The following is a 20,982-nucleotide window of genomic DNA, read 5'->3' as shown; positions in this document are numbered from 1 at the left end:
CGTCATAAGGCCAAGAAAATCCTCTGGGGTCTCGGTTTTCTGCTTCTCCAAGTTTGCTCGCCCGCCCCCTCCCCTTCCCCAATCTGGGATTCTTGGCTGCAAGTCAAGGTTGAACATGGATCTGTGTGCTTAAAATCCAAGAATTTGGACATGGGCGTTCCTTCCAGTAAATTCATTGGCTGGAATTTTGGGAGATGGCAAATGTGCAAAATGACAATGCATGCGAGAGGAGAAAAACTGTTGGGGAGGGCAGGGAGGCAAATGACTAGCAATTTCAGGACTTTCCAGTTCTGTACAGCTGAAGGTGGGGGGGCACTTCATGCAGCAGGCAGAGTGATCAGTGTCTATGGGTGTGAGGATGGCAGGGGGGTAAGCACAGGAGAAATTCTCTCCCCTTCTGTGCAGCTTCTTTCTGCTACTGTCTTGCAGTTAGTCTTCACCCAGAGCTGATCCCATTCTAGGGGGAATGGCTTGATGAAGAAACGGTAAAGGTAAAACTACATAGGTGCAGGCTAGGCAGATTATGCAAGTTGCAGAGACCCCAGATAACTCCATACATTCCCTCCTTCCTCTTTCCTGTGAAATGGGCTGAGTGTCAAATCCAATAAGGCCATAAGAAGAGTCCTTCTAATCCAGCACTTGGCTTCCAACACCAGCCAGCCAGATGCTTCTGGGCATGAAGGCAGCAGCCCCCACTTAACTATAACTCCCTAGAATATCATTCAGCGGGGACCTAACTACATGACACATACTCCACATCCCTCCCCAACCCCAGTCCTCTTGACGAGATGTGCTCTTGCTGCTTTGGATTGAGAACTTGATTCCCAGACTGTGTGGGCTCAATTCCTATAGGGGCTCTGCACACCTGAGAATTAAGGCCCAAGCATAGAACTCCCAGAGCACTTCTGGCCAACAAGAATGGTGTGAACATGCATGGAACACAAGGACTTCATAACATGTAGCTAAGCCCTGGTAAAAGCGCCTCTGAACATGGAGGTTTCAGTTAGATTCCATGGTCAGTAGCTGACTTCTCCTATGGAAATTTGTCTAATGTCCTTTTCAATCAATCTAGAGCCAGTTTGAAGTAGTGGTTAGGAGCATGGACTCTAATCTGGGAGAAATGGGCTTGATTCCCCACTCCTCTACATGCAGCTGCTGGGTGACCTTGGGTAAGCCACAGTTCTCTCAGAGCTGTTCTCTCAGGAGCAGTTCTCTCAGAGCTCTCTCAGCCCCACCTGCCTCACATGATGTTTGTTGTGGGAAGGGGAAGAGAAAGGAGATTGTAAGCTGCTCTGAGACTCTGTGTGAAGGGTGGGATATAAAGCCAATCTCTTCTTCTCTACTTAAGGGAGAACAGGTGGAAGGCCAGAATTGTGGGCTTGTAATCTCTGAACAGGACATGGAGGTTGCAGGAAAGATGAAGCTGTTAGAGTGTGCATGTTCAGCCAACAGTTTCAAGGTTCATTATCCTATTTATTTTTAATACAGAAGTGGTGTTGTGTGTAGTGGCTCTAGTTTTATACTAGGGCTGTTCAAATCATCCAGGAATGAAACTCATTGAGTGACCTTGTCCAGCAAGGCTGCCAGGTCTTCTGCTCTGACAGCTCTAGTCCCCTGCTGCTACTTGGTAGGGTGGTGGTGGGGAGGAATGTTGTGCTCCCACTTCATGATGTCTTGACAGCACAGACGCAGAAGTGACATTGTCGAGGCAAGGCAACACTCTGATTCCTCCAAAACTCTGTAGTAAAAGTATCGATTTGGTGGGATCCTAGAGTGTTGCCCAGGGCAATAACACTTCCAGGACCACACTGGCCCTGATGTCACAGGTTCACAGTGACATCAGTTAACATGTCCCTGCCCTCCAAACGTTCCCACCAGGCGCCGCTGCTGGGCTAGCAATCTTGTTGCCCAGTCAATCTCAGCCTTACACCTACATCACAGGGTTGCTGTGAGGATAGAAGGAGGGAAGGGAAACCCGCACACACTTCCTGAGCTTCTTGGAGGAAAAACAGAATGACAACATGATACTTATTTAGTTTAGCATATTGGTCAATTGAATTGCCACCCCCTACTTTGAAACCGCTTAACTAATGTTTTGAGTAAGTTTTCTGCAGTCGTGCAAGCCAGGAATGAGACTTTCAGATGTGGAAAAAAATGGTGCAAATAAATAAAACTGTATTTTAGGGAAGCAAACCAACTAATTTGAGTCTCTCTCAGCTTAAACAGCTGTGGCTTTAACAATAAAAGCAAAACAAAGACTGCATTTTACAAGTCTCCAAGGACCGAGCACCAAAGGCAGCAAGAGCCGCTTAACAAAGACACTTTGGGTTCTGGCCACTGAGATGCATTTTTTCTTTCTCCTGCTTGCCCTGAGAAGCTGGGGTGCAGTAATGCTGCTCCACCTTCCCTGAAACCATTTTGGGAATGGAAGAGCTACAGCTTCCATGGCTGGCTGTCCTCCAGGAAGTAATGGCTGGCCCCAGCCGTGTGTCTACACAGCGCACACAAACGCCTTCCAAGATAAAGAGAGCCGTGTGGTGCATTCGCTACTCACACTGATTAAACTTTGGCGAGATGGAGGAAGCCTCCCAAGAATGAGATTGGGATGGAAGCGGGGGTGGGGTGGGTGGGGGATGGACCAGCATCCGTGAGGTCAGAGCAGAATGAAAGGGAATAGGAAGAAAATGAGAAAGCACCATAGAAGATTATAGGGCCTGGTCCTCTCACTGTGGCGATAAACCAGCCTCTGGGCTATTTTACTCCTGACTGCAGGATGTGGCTCTTGCTCTTCCATGCCCTCCCACCTCCAAATTACAAGAGAATTTTTTTTTTTTTTGGTCTGGGAGCTGAGCAGGATTTGGAAGAAAAAATGGCAGAGAGTTGAGCTACTGAGAACCACAAGTTGACCCCAAGGCAAAAATCACCTCTGGGCCTCCATGCCAGCCAGGCCCAAACCATAGTTCTTATGAAAACAAGTCACACAGCTTGTCTAGATCCTCAGGCTTCAAGGTGACCAAGGGATTTCAAATTTTATCCCCGTCATCCCCAGCTCAGCCTTTCACTTGGTAACCATGACTTTTCCTTACTTATATTTAGGCATACACCTAAATGCAGTTGCCGTGCTCTGGCTGGCCCAGGCTGGTCAGATCTCACTAGATCTCAGAAGCTAAGCAAGGCTGGCCCTGGTTAGTGCTGGGAAGGGAGACCACCAAAGAAGTCAAGGGTTGCTAGGCAGAGGCAGGCAACGGCCATCCACCTCTAAAGGTCTCTTGTCTTAAAAACCCTAGAGAGGTTGCCAGAAGTTAGCTATGATTTGACAGCACTTTACATGCACTGTGTAGAGTTGCCAAATTCCTGGAGATTTGAGGGCAATACTGGGGGAGGGAGAGTTTGAGGAGGGGAGGGAGCTCATCAGCGAGGTAGTTCTATAGAGTCTGCCCTCCGAAGTTGTCATTTCCTCCACGGGAAGTGACCTCTGTAGTCTGGAGATCAGCTGTGATTCTGGGAGAACTCCAAGCCCCTCCTGGAGGTTGGTAACGTTACGCAACCCAAGAATTGTCCACAATGCAAGAGTAGCAGTATTGCACCCTGGCTCTTTGTATACCCTTTCTTCATTGTCTCACTCCTGTTTTTGCATCACCACAGTCAACAAAATACATGTACCTTGTTTAGGGTTGCCAGGCTTTCTTTTGCTCTCTGGCAGGGGGTGGGAGGGAGCTCTCCGGGAGTGCAGGGGGCAGGATGATGTCACCTTGCGTGATGCCCCAGGTGTGATGATGTCACGCAGCAGTGACATCATCACGCCAGAGACGTCGTGCAGTGACGCTCTGGTATTTTGGGCAAAACTCTATGATTTTGGGGCAAAACTCAAACTGGAGGATTCCCCACTCCCATCTGGGGCTGGCAACCCTAACCTTGTTTCTTCCCTCTGCTACATTTGGCTGCTTTCAGCCTATTTGTTTCAGTTCTCTGTTTATCACCTTGTTGCCAGACTCTGCTGCCTTAGGTTGCCTGTTCTCTGTGCTTTGGACCTTTCTAGATGAAGTCCTTTCCCACAGAGATCATGCTTCTCTTTTTCCCAGAAGGCTTCATTAGAGAGTAGTATCCCTGTCCCATAGAATGGAAATGGTCAGAACTAGCTTTTTGATCATATAGCCTTTTTGTTCTGCAATTGTGGAGTTAAGCTCAAGAGAGAAGGAACGCATAAGCCTCCACCACTGAGGAGGCAAGGGGAACCACAATTTAAAAATAAGTTTAGTTCATTCACATTGAGCTGCAGAGCAGAACTTGCGTTGGCATACAATTTCTTATTTTTTATGTACTGGTTGGGATGCACCTCTCCTGGGACTCCACCACTTCAGACTGTATTTTGGGGAAACCATATGGTTCAGTGTTCCCAATGTTCTAACCTCCATGCACACAGAAAAGTAGCTTGTCGGGGAGACATCCTGAGCTAGTTTTCTGACTGTGAGGAGCGTTTATAATTTGGGGAGAGTTCAAACATGCTCCCTCTACCATGTATCCTCAAGCATTTTTTATTATTTATTAAAACATTTATATCCTACCTTTCCCCATGGTTCAAGGTTTCTACCCTCTGTTTCAAAGTGCACAATCTCAGCTTGTTTTTTTGAAAGGTGTAGACAGGGGCTCATAGAACTTTTGGCTGACTGTCACTGAGCTCTTGCCAAAATCTCTGGCAGCTGACAATATCTATCTTCCATCTCCATGCTTAGCACCTAGAGTTGCCAACCTCCAGATGGGCCTGAAAATCTCCCAGAATTACAACTGACTTTGTAGATCCCCCAGAGAAAATGGCTGCTTTGGAGGATGGACTCTGGTGCCATTATACCCTGCTGAGGTCCGTGACCTTGAGAAACTCTACCCTCCCCAGGCCAGGAACTTCCCAACCCAATGATGGCAACTCTATTCTCACCCTTCTGCGCTCTCTCTCTCTCTGGATATATGGGATGCAAACGAGAAGTGCAGAAGTTCTAAATCTAGATGAATGCATAGGGGAGGGGCAAGACTGAGCCAAAAAGTTCTGTACCTGACTTCCACTCATTCATTATATACTTTGCTTACAGAGCTTGTGTGTATATATCTCTGAACACAAGACTTGGGACCCTCCATTTTCCAGTGTTTCAGATTACACATATAGAAACATGCATGCACTGGTTGTGTACACTGGGTACAATGAAAGCATAGCTGTCATGGGTGGTGCCTACACCACAGTCCAGTCACCCATCTCTTGTACCTAGATTGAGAACATCTGCACAGGGCTGCTGTCTCAGTATTCTCAGGTTTGAAGTGAAAATAAAATGTTTCTAAATAGTTACAGGGCACTTTATTTTTCAGTCTGAGAGGTGTGGTAAGAATGTCTAGGCACCCATAGTGACTCTTGGAAGCCCGGCCAACAGTGTTACTGACTGTTGAATATGTGCCTCCACAGCCATACTGTAAGCAATATCAGGCTTATGTACCACACAATGACTTAGTCTTTATTTGCACACATTTATATACCTCAGATCTCATCAGATCTCATCAGATCTCAAAAGCTAAGCAGGGTCAGCCCTGGGCTCTTTCCTCACTCTCCTTTTAATTCATGTTTGCTGCGGTGTCCTCCAAGCAATTCTGCACACAATCGAATCCAGCCTTCTTTTTATCCCTTCCCCCCCCCCATTCTGCATTATGTTACCTCCCTTCAGTTGTCCACCCAGTTTCAGCCCCCTGTTGCCCCAGGTTTTTTGGATACTGTTTTGCCACAGACTTATATCGCCTCGACTTGAACACTAAGAAAATCTGGAGTGGCAGGCAAATGCAGAAAGAACCCTGATTAGTTGGGGGATAGACCACCAAGGAAGTTTAGGATCACTATGCAGAGGCAAGTAATGGCAAACCACTCTGAATATCTCTTGCCTTGAAAACCCTGTGGGGTTGCCATAAGTCAGCTGTGACTTGACAGCACTTCCCACCTCCAGTGTAGAATCAAAAGGCACACCCACTCCCCCTCAACTCAGAGACCAGTTTGTGCTTGTTCTGGGCTGCCCAGAAGGGAAACCCCCAAGCTTGGAGTGTGGTGGTGGGCACTCATGTGCTGTTTACCAAAAGTGATAGCAACTTTGGGTTCAAGAGCAATGCAAAAAAAAAAAAAAAAAGCAGGCTGATTAATGTATGAAGGGGAGCCATGGCTTTTCTTGCATTTCAAGGACATGTTTAATGATGGCAATAAAAAACAAAATGTTGACACATGCTAATGGCATCTTGTTTAAAAAGCACTTTTTGTGCTATAGGCCAAAAAGGAAAAAAAGGAGGAAAAGAATTTTGTCTCTGAATTTAGGGATCTCAGCCCACATGAAAAATCTCACAGACTGTGATTTTGCTAAGATTTCTGCTGGGTTTTTTCTCTCTCTTCACTCTACCTTTCTCTTTCTGCTTTCAAGGTCACCCTGATGTAGAGCAACCTTGTAATCCCAGTGTTAGGACTTGGAGTCCCAACTCAGCAGTTATCAAGGAAACTGTCCCCCCAGCCTGTCCTGAACCCCAAGGCTGCTATTTGGAGTTAGAGTTTCAATACCCGGTGATCCCAGAGTCTCTGACCATCTGGGTGACTTACGTCTCAGAGGAGTGGGATTCCAGTGAAGCAGTGAATGACATCAAGCTCTTGCTGGTTAGCGGGCAGAATATCTCCCTTGGGCCTCAGAACTTCTTCTGTGACGTCCCCATGACCATCCGACTGGATCCCAAGAAGGTGAACGAGGAAGTCTACGGCATCCAGATTTATACCTTAGATGAGCAGCTGGAGATTGATGCTGCCATGATTAACTCTATCCCACAGAGTGGGCTGTGCACTGACTGCCAGCCCATTGGGTACAAAATTGTCCGGGACCCTCCCTTTCAAAAAGGCTCTTCATTCATCATTTCGGACCTCAGCCGGAAATTCATCGACACGTGAGTATCCAAAGCTGGAGCAATGGGACGGATTCTGATGTTATGCATTGTAAATGACTGATTTTTTTAAAAAAAACACTTTAGGGAAAAAATAAACTTTTCTTGCTGTTTGTTAGTGCAGGCTATCTGCTGGTTTTGTGGCCTGCATCAAGAATGCAACGTTGTGGAAAAGCACTATGTCTGGGATGATCGAAATGACTTAACTGTGTGATATATCATTCTTGGTTTCTAAAGAAAGCCTGAGATGGAAATTCCTGAGTGAAATGTGATACTCCAGCTTTGGGGTGGGGAGGAGCAGATTTGGTTTGAGAATGCAGGTTAAGGGGGTTTACAGTCTCCTCACACCACTTTCCCTGACCTGAAGCAGCCCCTTGGAGCCACTATTTGGCTCACTGGGGAAACATATGTGCCATTTCGGGTCATGGTAACAGCATAGGGGTTTTAGGGTTGCCAACTTCCAAGTGGTGGCTGGAGATCTCCCACTATTGCAACTGATCTCTTGGCAACAGAGATCAGTTTACCTGGAGAAAATGACTGCTTTGTAAGGTGGACTCTATTGCATTATGCCCCACTGAAGTCTCTCCCCTCCCCAAACCCTGCCACTTTCAGACTCCACTCCCCAAATCTCCAGGTATTTCCCAACCTGGATCTGGCAATGCTAGGCGGATTGTATAACCCCCCCCCCCAGTCCAAATCAGACCCCTGTGCCCCTGGGAATAAAACTTCAGCTGGGAACTCCCAGCACTTGTAAGCTTCACAAGACCCAAGATGGACCTGGGGACAGACCTGGGAACAACACATTGTACAGTCAGGCATGCAGAAAGGCCCAGGTTCAATCCCCAACATCTCCAGTGAAAGGGTTTAGACAGTATGTGAAGGGCCTCTTGTTGAGATGGAGAGTCACTGGAAGTCAGAGTAGACTCAGTGACCTTGATTAGGCCAATGGTCAGTATAGGAAGGTGTCATATCTTTATGTGTTTCTGGGGACCTGTGCTTAATTTGAGTCAATGCTAAGATGCATGATTAGAAAATACAAAACACAAAAAAGTACCTCTGAGCTTGTTTAGAATATCCTTTCTTCATCACTGAATGCTTCAGTCAGCCTTTGCACTTCTAAGATTATGGTGTTAAGTGTTTATAAGGCAGAGAGAAGGCTTGCCAAGCGGTGTCAAGGTTTCTTAGGGGTCAGATTTCGAAGACTATGAAACTGGCAGACTGTTGGATGGGGCCAGAGATGAGGTGCAGTTTCAGGCAGATAGAAGTGGCAGCCAGTGAACAGAATGGTCAGAAGTGGTTAACTGAGTCCAAGTCAGGCAGGAAGTCCAGGTCCAAAAGCAACAGTTGAAGATGAAAGGAGAATAATCCAGGGCCGGCAAAAGGTCAGACCGACCTAACTAAGAAGAGAATTCTTCCAAAGAGATAAATTGCTCAGACTAAAGGCTCTAGTCTCAGAACTTGGCTTTATAGAGTTTGGTGGAGCTGGATTGGTGCTTGGAAGAAGGGTCAGCTGACTGAGTGCTCAGTCAGGCCACTAGACCAGTCTTGTTTATTTATTTGCATTATTTATTGCCCACCTTTCTCACTTGGACTCAAGGTGGATTACACAGAGTAGGTCAATACAATCAACAGGATGGGACACTCGATGAATGATGCAATAGGAATTATGGTTGTAGAACCAATCAGAAATCTAAAAACAGAACTAAACCAAAGCATAACTATTAATATGACACATTAAATGATACAAAAATTATACAGTAGGATTCTCGTTTCAGCAAGCTATACACAGTAGCATAAACCACAGTCCCTCGTAATTTATCTAAATAACTTTGTGGAACATTTAGTACAGTGCAACTCTATTGCCTGCATAGAAAAGCCCTCTTGCAGTCTAGATAGTGCCTTTTGAGAAACAGCCTCTGACACTTCGTTGGCTGAAACATGGCACTAGTGGCTGAGGCTGCAAGATACCAGAGTCTGGCTCTTGTGAGATTTAGTTCAAGGCACACACTGCATCCCTGCCCCAACGCCTGACCTACAGGTTTGAGTCATGGGCTTTAAGCACTACTTATACCTCTGGGTTGGGATTTTTCCCACCATTATTCAATAGGAATTAACAGAAAATCCCTGGTGGTAAAAGACAATGCTCTGCAGTCAGTGCTACAGCTGTTTCCAGTGTGGGTCGCAGTTATGAGCCAGCAGCAAAGGGTTGGTAGAAAGCACCCTCCGAGAGGCCCTTCTGATGGCAGCCAAGACAGCCTCCTGCTGACTCGCAGTTGGCTCTGTGCACAGAGGCTTGAGATAACATGAACCCTGCTGGGTGAAGAGTCTGATTTTCTGTCTCCATCCTCAAATGCCGTTTGTTGCTAACATTCATAGCCACAGCTGCCCTGCTATGACATTCCTTCTCGCTCATCCATCTCCAGAATCTGTCTGTCTGTCGTCTTGTTTTCGGAAGCCCAGCCAGCCAGAGGGACATTTGGGTTTCAAACATTCAAATGTGGCTGCCAGACCCACCCGTAAAAAGGAAATTAAAAACATACAATTCTACCCCAAATGAGATGCAGATCTTCACCCCGGTTTTCTGCTTGTGGTGGTGAACGGATTGTCTCAGCTCCTGTACTGGCCCTGAGATTAGTGCCAAGAACACCCAAATGTTGGCATGGAAGGGGGAAGAGGGAAGATTTCATAAAGTCTTTTGAAGAAGTCCACTAATTAGCCCAGTGTCCATCTAGCCCAGGATTCCAGCAGCCAAATTCTCCTCTAAAGCTTATAAATCCTGCATGAATGTGAATTCTCTACTTAGTATATCTCCACCTCAGAGGTACACTGCTCTGAACTTCGATACTCCATGTAGGTATCACAGATAACAGAGATGATAGAAAGATTCCTGGAGGAAAAACCTTAACTCTTTAAAAGAAAAATCCAAGCTATCTGAGATACAGAATGCACAGCAATTAACTGCCCTGTGACAAATAATCCATGTTCCATTAAAAAATACCTAGAATTAGTTTCTCTTCATTTAATTTATACTTTTTTCTGTGTAGGTAGAGCCCTCCCCCCCCAATGTGCAGGAAATCTGGCTTCATTTGGTGATTGACCTTGTCTTCTCACCCAGTGAGCCTTTGACCATCAAGTCAGGATTGCTGATTGGAGTGACAAGCTGGAGGCTATTGAATAACCATGGGGGAATATAAATAATTAGGGAAAAAATTTCCTCGCACCCAAATCTCCCCCTCAAAGGTACTATAAACTTTCAGGGGATTGAGTCAGCCTATTTCTCTTTCTCATGCTCTTCTCTCCAATTGACAGACTTTCGACTGCTCTCCTTACCCCCGTCCCCATGTGCTGCCCATACCACCCTCTAACACCTTTCTTGATGACCACTAGGTGTTTTAAGGAAGGGGGCAGGGGGGGCTTTTGCCCACAAAGGCTTCTGGTTGCTGTTGGAGGTTTGATTGGCTGTGTACATTTTTTAGAATGTTGCTTTGACAAAGCAGCTGCCACCACAGCCTAAGGATCCTCATTATTACATGGCTGGTTTGGTTCTACCTCCTATAGCAGCCGTTTTGTGGCTATATCCATCACACTGTGTTAAAATATTACAGGTGCCCACAGACTCAAAAAGGTTGGGGACCCCTGTCTTGAAGTGTACTCAAATCCTCATTGTTGTTGTTTTTAGGGGGTCTTTGTAAGTTAAATGAAGTGACAGTTTTTGCACATGCCTGGGGAGTCTACCAACCAGTCAGTTCTCTATGGGTAGCCCTGTTTCACAAAATAATGTTTTCTTGTTGGAGTGATATCATTTGGTCAGGTGAAATTACCACAAGTCCACGTCTTCAGAAATGCAGTGAATACATTATGCTGTGCATCACCTTGTGAGGAATGTTTCTCGCTGTGATGTTTCACAGAGATGTTATTTTGGGTTGTAAATTCAGTGTATGAGAAACACCAGAAATCTCCCAGGAATAGCAAATGCCATTTGTTTAGCTTGATTGAGTGGAGAAACATATCTGGCAGATATTTGTTACTCAACAGATTTAAAAATAACTTCCTTTCAAAAATGTAGACTGAGTAGCCAAAGGGGGGGGGGGGGCATTGTAAAGACTAAAAATATTGAGACGTTTTGGAGGTATTTTTCACAGCATTATCAACAATCCAGTTTTGTTTCTCTACGTTTAGCTATCAGTCTGATTTGTTTTTGGATATTTTACAGTACAATCCTGTGTGTTACAGGGTGAATACTGAGGTCACTCTGCACTCCACAAGCTAGGTCAGATCAGTGGAGGTCAGGCTGAGACAGTGGGTGACTGGCCTAAGGTCGCTCAGTGAGCTTCATGGCCATCATGTGGGGCCCCTAAAAGTAATGGAGGAGGGGTTGCATGGAAAAGGATTGTACTGTCACATGGGTTCTCCAAACAAAGCCACTCCACCTCCTGTGCAAAACAGGGGTGCCTGTCTTTTCCTTTCCAGAGCTAATTACTAGGGTTGCTAACCTCAATGTGGGGCCTAGAGATCTCCCAGTATTACAATGGATCTCCAAGCTATCAAGATCAGTTCCCCTGGAGATAATGGCTACTTTGGAGGATATACGGTATGACTGAGATCCCTCCCCTCTAAACCCCCCTCTCCACAGGCTCCACCACCAAAATCTACCGGTATTTCCCAACCTAGAGCTGGCAACCATAATTTACAGTGTGTGTGTGGGGGGTCAACTAGTGAAACTGTACTGGGTAGGGTTGCCAACTCCAGGTTGGGAATTTGCTGAAGATCTGAGGGTAGAGCCTGGGGAGAGCCGGGGGGGGGGACCTCAGTGGGCTATAATGCCAAAAAGTTCACCCTCCAAAGCAGCCATTTTCTTTAAGGGAACAGATCTATGTAGTCTGGAGATCAGTTGTAATTCCAAGAGATCTCAAGGCCCCACCTGTGGATTGGAAGGGATAAACCCCTGCCCTTACCATAGGGTGTCCCTTGTTTGAACCATGGCCTAGCCAGCTACTACTAGATTTCTAAAAATGTTGCAAAGTACAATCGCGAGTCTCCCCATATTGCATCTGTTTTGGCTCTGAGTTCACTGAAGTTTACTTCCACTGAAGCTTGTTATAAGATTCCAGCTTTAATCTTTCCTTCTCCATCAGTCTCTTGCTTAATTTGGCCATCCCTGTGTAGACCCCAGCATAAAGTGTGCTTTGTAAATCACTGTCTCTGTCTAGAGCAGAGTGCAATAAGTTGGTCTGTTGTTTTGCTGTGGCTTATTTAATGAGGCCATTCAAACATTTGGTGGCAATAGAGGAAATTGGCTCGCTATGAGATTTTTAGTGGGGCAGGGAGAAGGAGAAGGCCGGTGAAAATAGATTCCATCTGACTCTTAAAACCATTGCGGAACCACAATTGACCTCCTGGTTAGCACTCATAATCTGAAGTAGATTAAGTCAAGACACAGAGTGCCTCTCAAGGGAAGCATGATGGAACGATCCTTTGGAAGAGACACCTTATTTGACTCTCTTGGTGTCTCTGCCTGATGACAGCCATGTTCCACATGTGAAAATGCTCCCCCCCCCCGCTCCTCTGGGAAGTCATTTCCACTGGAGGGGCCACCTTAGCCCATGTGCTTAATGGATTCATCCTCTCTCATGAGGAGGAATAGTCCTGGGATAACACAGAGAGTGCAAAAGAGACACAAGCTTCTTATTCTTCAGTCACACACCTGAGTCAAGTACCATGATCCCTGTCTTCCACCACTAATGCAAGTCAGGGGCGGGGGGGAGGTGAGCTGCCAAAACTGTACATGCACAGCACCTTGCACAAAACTGAGATATAACAAATGGAGCCATGGAGGATATCTCATGAACCTATTCTAAAAAGCCAGGAAATTAGGAACTCTAAATCTGGGGGGGGGGGATGAGTGAATACAATTTGGGAAACATCCTACCATTTCTTAGCTTAAGTGGGGATACTATTAGATATATAATCTCTGTTATTTTTTTATCTGGAAATATCTGTTTCAGTTTTGCTTCTCCCTTGTGGGAATCTAACCCAGTAGTATCTGCTTTCAGGTCATTTTCTGTTTTCTTGCACCAGTTTTTGCCTGTTATATTTATGTCATTTTTGAGGTGCATTTAAATGACATCATCGTAATGTATTTATTTATTTGTTGGGATTTTTACCCCGCCCTCTCCGCAAAGTGGGCTCAGGGCGGCTTACAAGGGGCAAAGCTCATAAAAAACAGGATAAAAGCAATAAAAACATTAGTAACAATTAGTCACAACAACAATAATATTCCATTGAAATGGTCCCTGAAAAAATACAATGATGGTAACAGTTCTCTGGGGATGATGTTGTCCTATAGCTGATCCCAAGCAAATAAGTCCGATAATATCAATCGCGCAAAATTGTGGCAGATCTTCCCGGGCCATCCTTAACCCCGATGTTGTCCACATCATTGGTGGTGGTGGTAGTGGCGGCCCCTATGTGAAAGCCTGGCGGAAGAGCTCCGTCTTGCAGGCCCTGCGGAACTGCATAAGATCCCGCAGGGCCCTGATCTCCTCCGGGAGCTCGTTCCACCAGGTAGGGGCCGCCACCAAAAAGGACCTGGCCCTAGTCACGGTGAGCCTTGCCTCCTGGGGGCCTGGAACCACCAGGTGATGTTGCGCCCCGGACCGAAGTGCTCTTGGGGATATATGTGGGGAAAGGCGGTTCCTCAGGTAAGTCGGACCCTGGCCATATAGGGATTTAAAGGTAAGTACCAGCACTTTGAAATGGATTCGGTATGCTATTGGCAGCCAGTGCAGCGCTTACAGCCCAGGCTGGATGTGCTCCCATTTGGGGAGACCCATCATCAGCCTGGCCGCTGCATTCTGCACTAGCTGCAGCTTCCGGATCTGCACCAAAGGCAGCCCCATGTAGAGAGCGTTACAGTAGTCTAACCTCGAGGTGACTGTCGCGTGGATCACTGTAGCCAGGTCATTGCGGCTGAGGAAGGGAACCAACTGCAGAATCAGCCTAAGATGATAAAATGCTGATCTGGCAGTGGCTGCCACCTGGGCCTCCATAGTTAATGAGGGATCCAGGAGTACTCCCAAACTTCTAACCTCCGATGCTGGCACTAACGGCGCCCCATCGAAGGTTGGGAGAAGGAGCCCCAACCCCAGTCCGTCCGACTCAGGCACAGGACCTCTGTCTTCATTGGGTTTAGTTTCAGCCGGCTCACTCTGAGCCACCTAGCCACGGCCTGTAGTGCCCGGTTCAGATCTTCTGGGTCGGAGCCCGACCAGCCACCCAACATCAGATAGAGCTGGGTGTCATCAGCATATTGATGGCAACCCAGCCCAAACCTCCTGGCAATCTGAGTGAGGGGGCTCATATAGATGTTAAACAACATCGGGGAAAGCACTGCCCCCTGAAGCACACCACATTCAAGTGTGTGCCTCCGGGACTGCTGTTCACCACCCTCTGTCCCCAACCTTGGAGAAAAGAGGCAAGCCATTGAAGAGCAAGTTGGCGAGGTGGTGGGTCAGCAACTGGTGGTCGACCATGTCAAATGCGGCTGACAGATCTAACAACAACAGTGCCGCCACACTGCCTTGATTCAGATGCCTCCAAAGGTCGTCAGTAAGGGCAACCAGCACTGTCTCCGTCCCGTGACCTGGGCGAAAGCCAGACTGGAATGGATCGAGGACAGAAGCGTTGTAATTGCAGGCCATCAAGTTGCAACCCACTCATAGCGACTCCAGGACCTTTGGGTTTTTCAGACAAGAGATGAGCAGAGGTGGTTTGCCATTGCCTTTGGTTTGCCATTGCCTTTGATGTCGTGGTTAAGTGCGTGGACTCTAATCTGGGAGAACCGGGTTTGATTCCCCACTCCTCCACTTGCACCTGGCTGGATGACCTTGGGCAAGCCGTAGTTCTGATAAGAGCTGTTCTTGAAAAAGAGCAGTTTCTGTCAAGAGCTCTCTCAGCCCCACCTACCTCACAGGGGGTCTGTTGTGGGGAGGGGAAGGGAAAGGAGTTTGTAAGCTGCTCTGAGACTACTTTGGGTAGTGAAGGGTGGGGTATAAATCCAATCTCTTCTTCTCCTCTTCTTCTTCCTCTGCACAGTAACCCTTAATATCTCTTGATGGTCTCCTATCCAAGTATTAACCGTGACTGACACTGCTTATCTTCCAAGCTCTAGCAAGATCAGGCTACTCAGGGTTATTCAGGCTGCTTTAAATGACATGACATTGTTCAAAACATACAAATGAATTGGGAGTGCCATCAATGCGAATGGGCTCACACCAATGATATACAGAAGACATATGATGACATTTTTAAAAAGTGACAGTTCAGAGTGGTCCATGAATACCACAATGTGCCATCAACTTTACTTTGCTGTTGCAGGATCCAAACCATCTTTCCTCCAGAGCAAGCAGGTCTTTGCAGCAGACACATCTTTTGGTGCTCTTGGCTTTTCACGCTACTTTATGTTGACGAGAGAGAGGCAGGAGACTTGTCGTGTTGCATTTGCACCTGTGTGAGCACTCTCTCTCTGGCCTTGTCCAAACAGCAGAAAGATCTGACAGCAGCTGAAATAACAGGGCAGTGCAAAGACGCCTGAGTTTTGACGTCTTTCTTTTATTTACAAAATCCCACCCCTCGTTCCAGCCTCCCCTTTTTAACTTTGGATTCAGACAAAAATTGTCTTCATTATCTTCAACTATGCTTCTCATAACATTTTGTTTAAAAGGAGGGGGCAGGAAGTGGTAGGAAAGAAACAGAAACTTCCACGATGAATAGGCATGGGAGGGGTGGGAAAATGAGGAAGTTCCTGATCTGGATGTCCTAGAATGACCCTCCCTGCAGGGCCTAAAAAAGAAGCGTTTCGGTACAGCTTCAAAGGGCATATGGGATCATGAAGGATTCATGCTGTAAATGCACATGGTCTAAGTTCCTTTTCCAACAAAGAGCTAGTTATGCCAACTTGTGTCTGCGTTGTATCCCTTCTAACTGCAGGTGGGGGCTTGCATCATTGATCATTATGTGATCTACAAAGTTAAACTGAAACATGCTAAGAGCACCCTGCCAGCTAGCAACTGGAGGGGAAATTTGAAAAGCTGGCTAGCTATCCTTGATGTGAGAATTGGGAGGCATTTCAAGTGTGACCCTATATTAATTTCTGAAACATCAAGCAGTGTGATCTTATGTAGTTATGAGGTCTTTCAAGAGCCCCAATACCCAGGGCCTTTGCCTTTTGTCAGCCACCCCAACCCCAACAGACAGAGAGGAAATTTTAAAATGTGGTTTGAGGTTTTAGCTGGTTTATCACCCTGGCTAGCTGATTAAAGCTTATGGGACCCAGCAACAGTAGAGTTAAAATACCAGCAAAGAAACTCAGTATTCATTTCAGGAGCAACTGGAAACACCCTAAGAAAGAAACTCCACCCTTTTGATGCCCTGCTCTCATTTCACATTGGGGCCAATGCCTTGAGTCAGAGCTATGCAGCAAATAAGGGCCTTTTCCAGCATCTCATCAACACAGAAGTTAGGGTGATCGATACCCCTTACTCATTTCACAAAAAGGTAATTAAAAGGCAAGGGGTATAAATGTTAAGAATAGCTGGTTCCTTGCATGTTTAGCTTTCTAAACAGTCTCTTTGCTGCATCTTAAAGAAGCAGGCAAGTGTGGGGCTGGGCCAAGAAGCGTAAAATAGCTGGATTATGGATATTAATCATGTCCTCCATTCTGCAGGAAAGAGTAATGGATAGAGACACGAAAGCCCAAAACAATATTTGGCCTATGTTAGTGTCAAAATGCATCCAGGCAACTTCATGTGAGCTGGGACTCCTCTGTTCTCTACAAAATTGGAGATAGTGCTGAATAAGCAACATCATGCATCGGTCTTTCCCATATGTAGGGGAAAGGGTACAGCTCTTGCCTTGTGGTGATAAATGATGATGATGACGACAATGAGGAAGATGAGGAATGAATAATGTATGTAAATACTGCTGCTGCTGTTGTTTTTTTGTTCTCCTTTAAAAAAACAACAACTGTACCCTGCTTTCTATCGACAGTTCCCCAAGGCAGCTGATGCCTATTAAAAACAAAAATACAAAATCAAAATACCAATAAAACAGTCTCATCAAATGGATCTCAAAAGCAGTAGATGACAAGAGTTCATAGCCCAGCAGGTTCATAATTGAAGACCTGGGAAAAATGGTTTTTACTGTTCACTAAAATGACCAGTGGCATGGCATCTGGGGCAGTGAGGAATACAATAAAATTGCAGCTGTCAATTGCAACAGGGTGTTTTGAACCCCATCTTTTGGGCATACCTTTTGGTTGTGTGTGTAGCAGGTGCATGCCAATGAGGCCCATTAATTGCTCCAGAAAGGTTAAGGTAGCTAGGTCATGTGGAATGATTAGATGATGGAAGTCTATTGAAGAAGTTATGCAAGGAATTCCAGCTGGAATGACACCAGAAAAGGGGCTCAGGAAAAAGACAGATCAATGGTGCATTGAAGGATTTGGAAGGACCAGAAGCAATAAGAAGGGGAGAGAAGCCTGGTGGGAAGCAATGGCGGAGAATGGTTTCAAAGTAAATGTCTTCTGCTTTGTCAGAGGAGTTCCTACAACATGTTGGCATTTGTGTTCATTATGGTTACTTCACAGCAGACAACTGAGTGGAGTTCCAAATTGTGAGAGTGGATGCTCTCTTGACTGTCACATCTATCTTTGATTTCTTCTTCTTGGTTGGGGTGGAGTTGGGTGGGTCTTCACTAGGAGGATGACTGGATTCAAAGTGAGGATGGTATGATCACGCAGCTATTAGAGGCTGGAATTATCAGATTAATCTCTGCTTGATTCTTGCTCCTGTCATTTGTATAAGTAGCTCAAGGTGGCATACCCAGTTCTCCCCTCACTACATTTTATCCTCACAATAACCTACTGAGATAACTTGGAAAGAGAGAGTGACTGGCCCAGGATCACCTAGAAAGCTTCATAACTGGACCATGAGGATTTGAAACAGGGTCTCACCAGCCTTGTCTCGCCACTCTAGTACAACTGCAAGCACTTCTTCACTGTTACTGGGTCAGGCATACAGTATCTCAAAACAAGGCTTTCTGATTCCACTCACAGGGTGATCCAGGACTGGAAGTATTGAGCATCTAATACAGGACTTTCCATTGCCAAGGAAGGTTGCAGGCTGTTGTGATTATACTTGGAGGTGGTCCTTAGCTCAGCAGCTGAGCCCATGCTTTGTATCACGAGGTTGTGGGTGGCTATCCTTGTCATCTCCAATTTAATAAATCTCAGGTAGTAGGTTATGGAAAAGATCTTTCTCTGAGATGCCGTGAGTCACTGTGTGTCAAAGTAGACATTACCGAGCTAGGTGGGCCAATGGTCTACGTGACGGTTTAGTGTACAGCTCTTGCTTTGCATATAAAAGGCTGCAGGGACAGTCATTCTCAGCTGAGCACATGAAGAAGCCTTGTACTGAATCAGACCATTGGTCCATTAAGGTCAATATTGCCTACCCAGACTGGCAGCAGTTCTCCAGAGTTTTAGGTAGAGGTCTTTCACATCACCTACTACCTGATCCTTTTAACTGGAGATCCGGGAATTGAACCTAGGACCTTCTGCATGCCAAGCAGATCCTCTGCCATTGAACCACAGCCCCTCCCTTAAAGGATCGTACATATGGAGAGTGACCAGTTGGATGAGTCAGTGGCCTGATTTCAATTTCACATGCTCATTTGAATTGTTGGATTGCATCAAAATGCACACACAAGGCCCCAGGTTCTATTCCTGACTGCAAAATATATATTTTGGAAAGCCACTGCCAGATGCAATAAACAGCATTGGACCACTGATCTGGTTTTAGTATGGCTCATGCCATCCATTTTGAATGGTTGTACTGAATCCACCCCTGGTGCTTGAGGATGAGTGGAGAGGGTTTTTTATTGGATCCACTGAATAGAGTGGGAAAAGTCCACAGGCTTTATGCTGCACAGAGCTCTTCTTTGGGCAGTTTTGTCTACAGTATTTGATCCAGTTGAATGGACTTCTTTAGCATTTTTGTACTATACCAGGGGCAAATGCTCATGAAACGTCATTCATTTCTTTGCTAAGCAGCACATCAGACTGCAATCAATATCATTTTAAAACCCCAAGTCTCCTGAACAAACAATAACATTAGTAAAGAGCTATTACTTTCAACAAATATAAAAACATTTCAGCTGCTAGACAGAAATCTCTCTATTACACAGGTTACAATGATACATGCTCTCTGTCCTAGTTCTTTTTTTTTTGTCTGGGAGACAGTTTTCATTTTATTACACTCAGTTGCATATCAAATAATTCCTTCTTCTGCAGAAAGAGATGAGGAGGAGATATTTTGGCTACATATAAAACTTTAAACGCCCACCAACTGGAAAACTGTCATTGAAATTGAGCTATCAACATCTCCATTCCATTCCTGATCTGTAGGCTTGGCTAAGCCCTGGTTAGTATTTGGATAGGAGACCACCAAGGGATGCTGTAGGCAATTACAAACCACCTCTGTGCATCTCTTGCCTTGAAAATCTTAAGGGCCACCATACATCAGCTATGCCTTGATGGCAAAAAAAGGCCTGTAAGTGCAATTCTAGTAACACTTCCCTAGGAGTAAGCCCCACTGAATAAAAGGGGGGATACTTCCAAGCAGACCTGCTTAGGATTGCTTCCTTACAATGCAGTCTCGCTCAGAGTTACACCCTTCTAAGCCCATTGACTTCAATCGAGAATAAATCCACGTTTTAAACAGCAAGATTTTATTTCAAAGCATTGGAAAGATACTCAAACACGTTCTTTGTTAGAACTGACTACAAACGGTTAGGGCAAGCATAATAAAGGGATTTGAAACAGGTACCGAACCAATGGGTCACTTTCCCGCTGGCGGGTGAACGAAAACGGTTTCGCGCTCATTCCCTGAGAACCAGGCTATTTCCAGACATAACACAGGTGCAGTTCCCAGGCTCTAAAAGCAACAAGCTGGCAGTGAAGCGAACTCCCCCAATACATCCTCCAGTTGTTTGGCTTAGGCATTACAGCAGAATAAAATACTGGCGAACAGGCAGGGGGGGGGGTGAGCAACTGTACAAAGATACAAGTAACACAGAACACCATGGCAGCTTGCTGACATACTGCCCCCTCAAAAATACACCTTAAAAACCGTCTCCCGGGCAGGGCGGGAGAACTCCCGGTTTGGGCGGGAGACCTCCCGGTTTGTCCGGGAACTTCCTGTGGAACTCACGAATCAGATAAGGGGCCCGAATATCCCCTTCTTCCACCCATTCGCGGTGCTGGGGTCCGAAGTCCACCCATTCGATGAGATACCAGAGCTTACCACGCTTAAGTTTGGAATCAAGCACATTAGCGATTTCAAAATGTTCATCCCCTTCAAGTATAATAGGAGGAGGGGGAGTGACCGAAGGTCTCCATGGAGACGAGCCAGGATCCTTTTTCAACAGGCTCATGTGAAAAACAGAATGCAAGGCACGAAGGTTTTTAGGCAATTCAATATCTACAGCAACATTGTTAATTACCTTACGGACCTTGAAAGGCCCAATAAACTTCCAGCCCAGTTTTTTACTAGGGCGTAGCATCTTGATGTTTTTTGTAGAAACATAAACAAGGTCCCCAGGTTTTAAATCCAATCCCACCACCCGACCCCTATCCGCCTGAGCCTTATAGGCTGCTTTAGCAGCATCAAGAGTTTGACACAACAAAGGCCAGGCATCCTGCAATGATTTACACCAGGAACCAGCATCCCCCCCCTTAGGAGCAACAGTGTCCCCCAAAAAGGGAAGAGGGGGGCTATCATAACCAGAGACAGCCTTGTAAGGGGACATCCCAGTAGAACTATGTAACGTATTGTTATAACAATATTCAGCAAGAGGCAACAAGTCACACCAATCAGTTTGTTGGTAGTTAGTAAAACAACGAAGATATTGCTCAAGTGTTTGATTAACCCTTTCGGTTTGTCCGTCGGTCTCTGGATGGTATGCGCTACTGAGGCCCTG

General features: G+C 46.0%; 1 protein-coding gene across 1 annotated transcript in view; it reads left to right on the top strand.

The window, feature by feature from the left end:
• The window catches only part of PAPPA (pregnancy-associated plasma protein A, pappalysin 1), a 403,905-nt gene that overhangs the window by 142,544 nt on the left and 240,379 nt on the right, over positions 1 to 20,982 (top strand). Inside the window, exon 7 of the mRNA XM_015407600.1 lies at positions 6,441 to 6,948. Coding sequence (XP_015263086.1) covers positions 6,441 to 6,948 — 508 coding nt within the window. The remainder of the gene's footprint in view (positions 1 to 6,440; positions 6,949 to 20,982) is intronic.

This window comes from Gekko japonicus, unplaced genomic scaffold, assembly GCF_001447785.1.
Source record: "Gekko japonicus isolate JY-2015 unplaced genomic scaffold, Gekko_japonicus_V1.1 scaffold1257, whole genome shotgun sequence".
In the NCBI taxonomy this organism is placed as follows: domain Eukaryota; kingdom Metazoa; phylum Chordata; class Lepidosauria; order Squamata; family Gekkonidae; genus Gekko; species Gekko japonicus.
The sequence above is the reverse complement of the archived record's forward strand: the minus strand, read 5'-3'. Positions and strand labels throughout refer to the sequence as shown.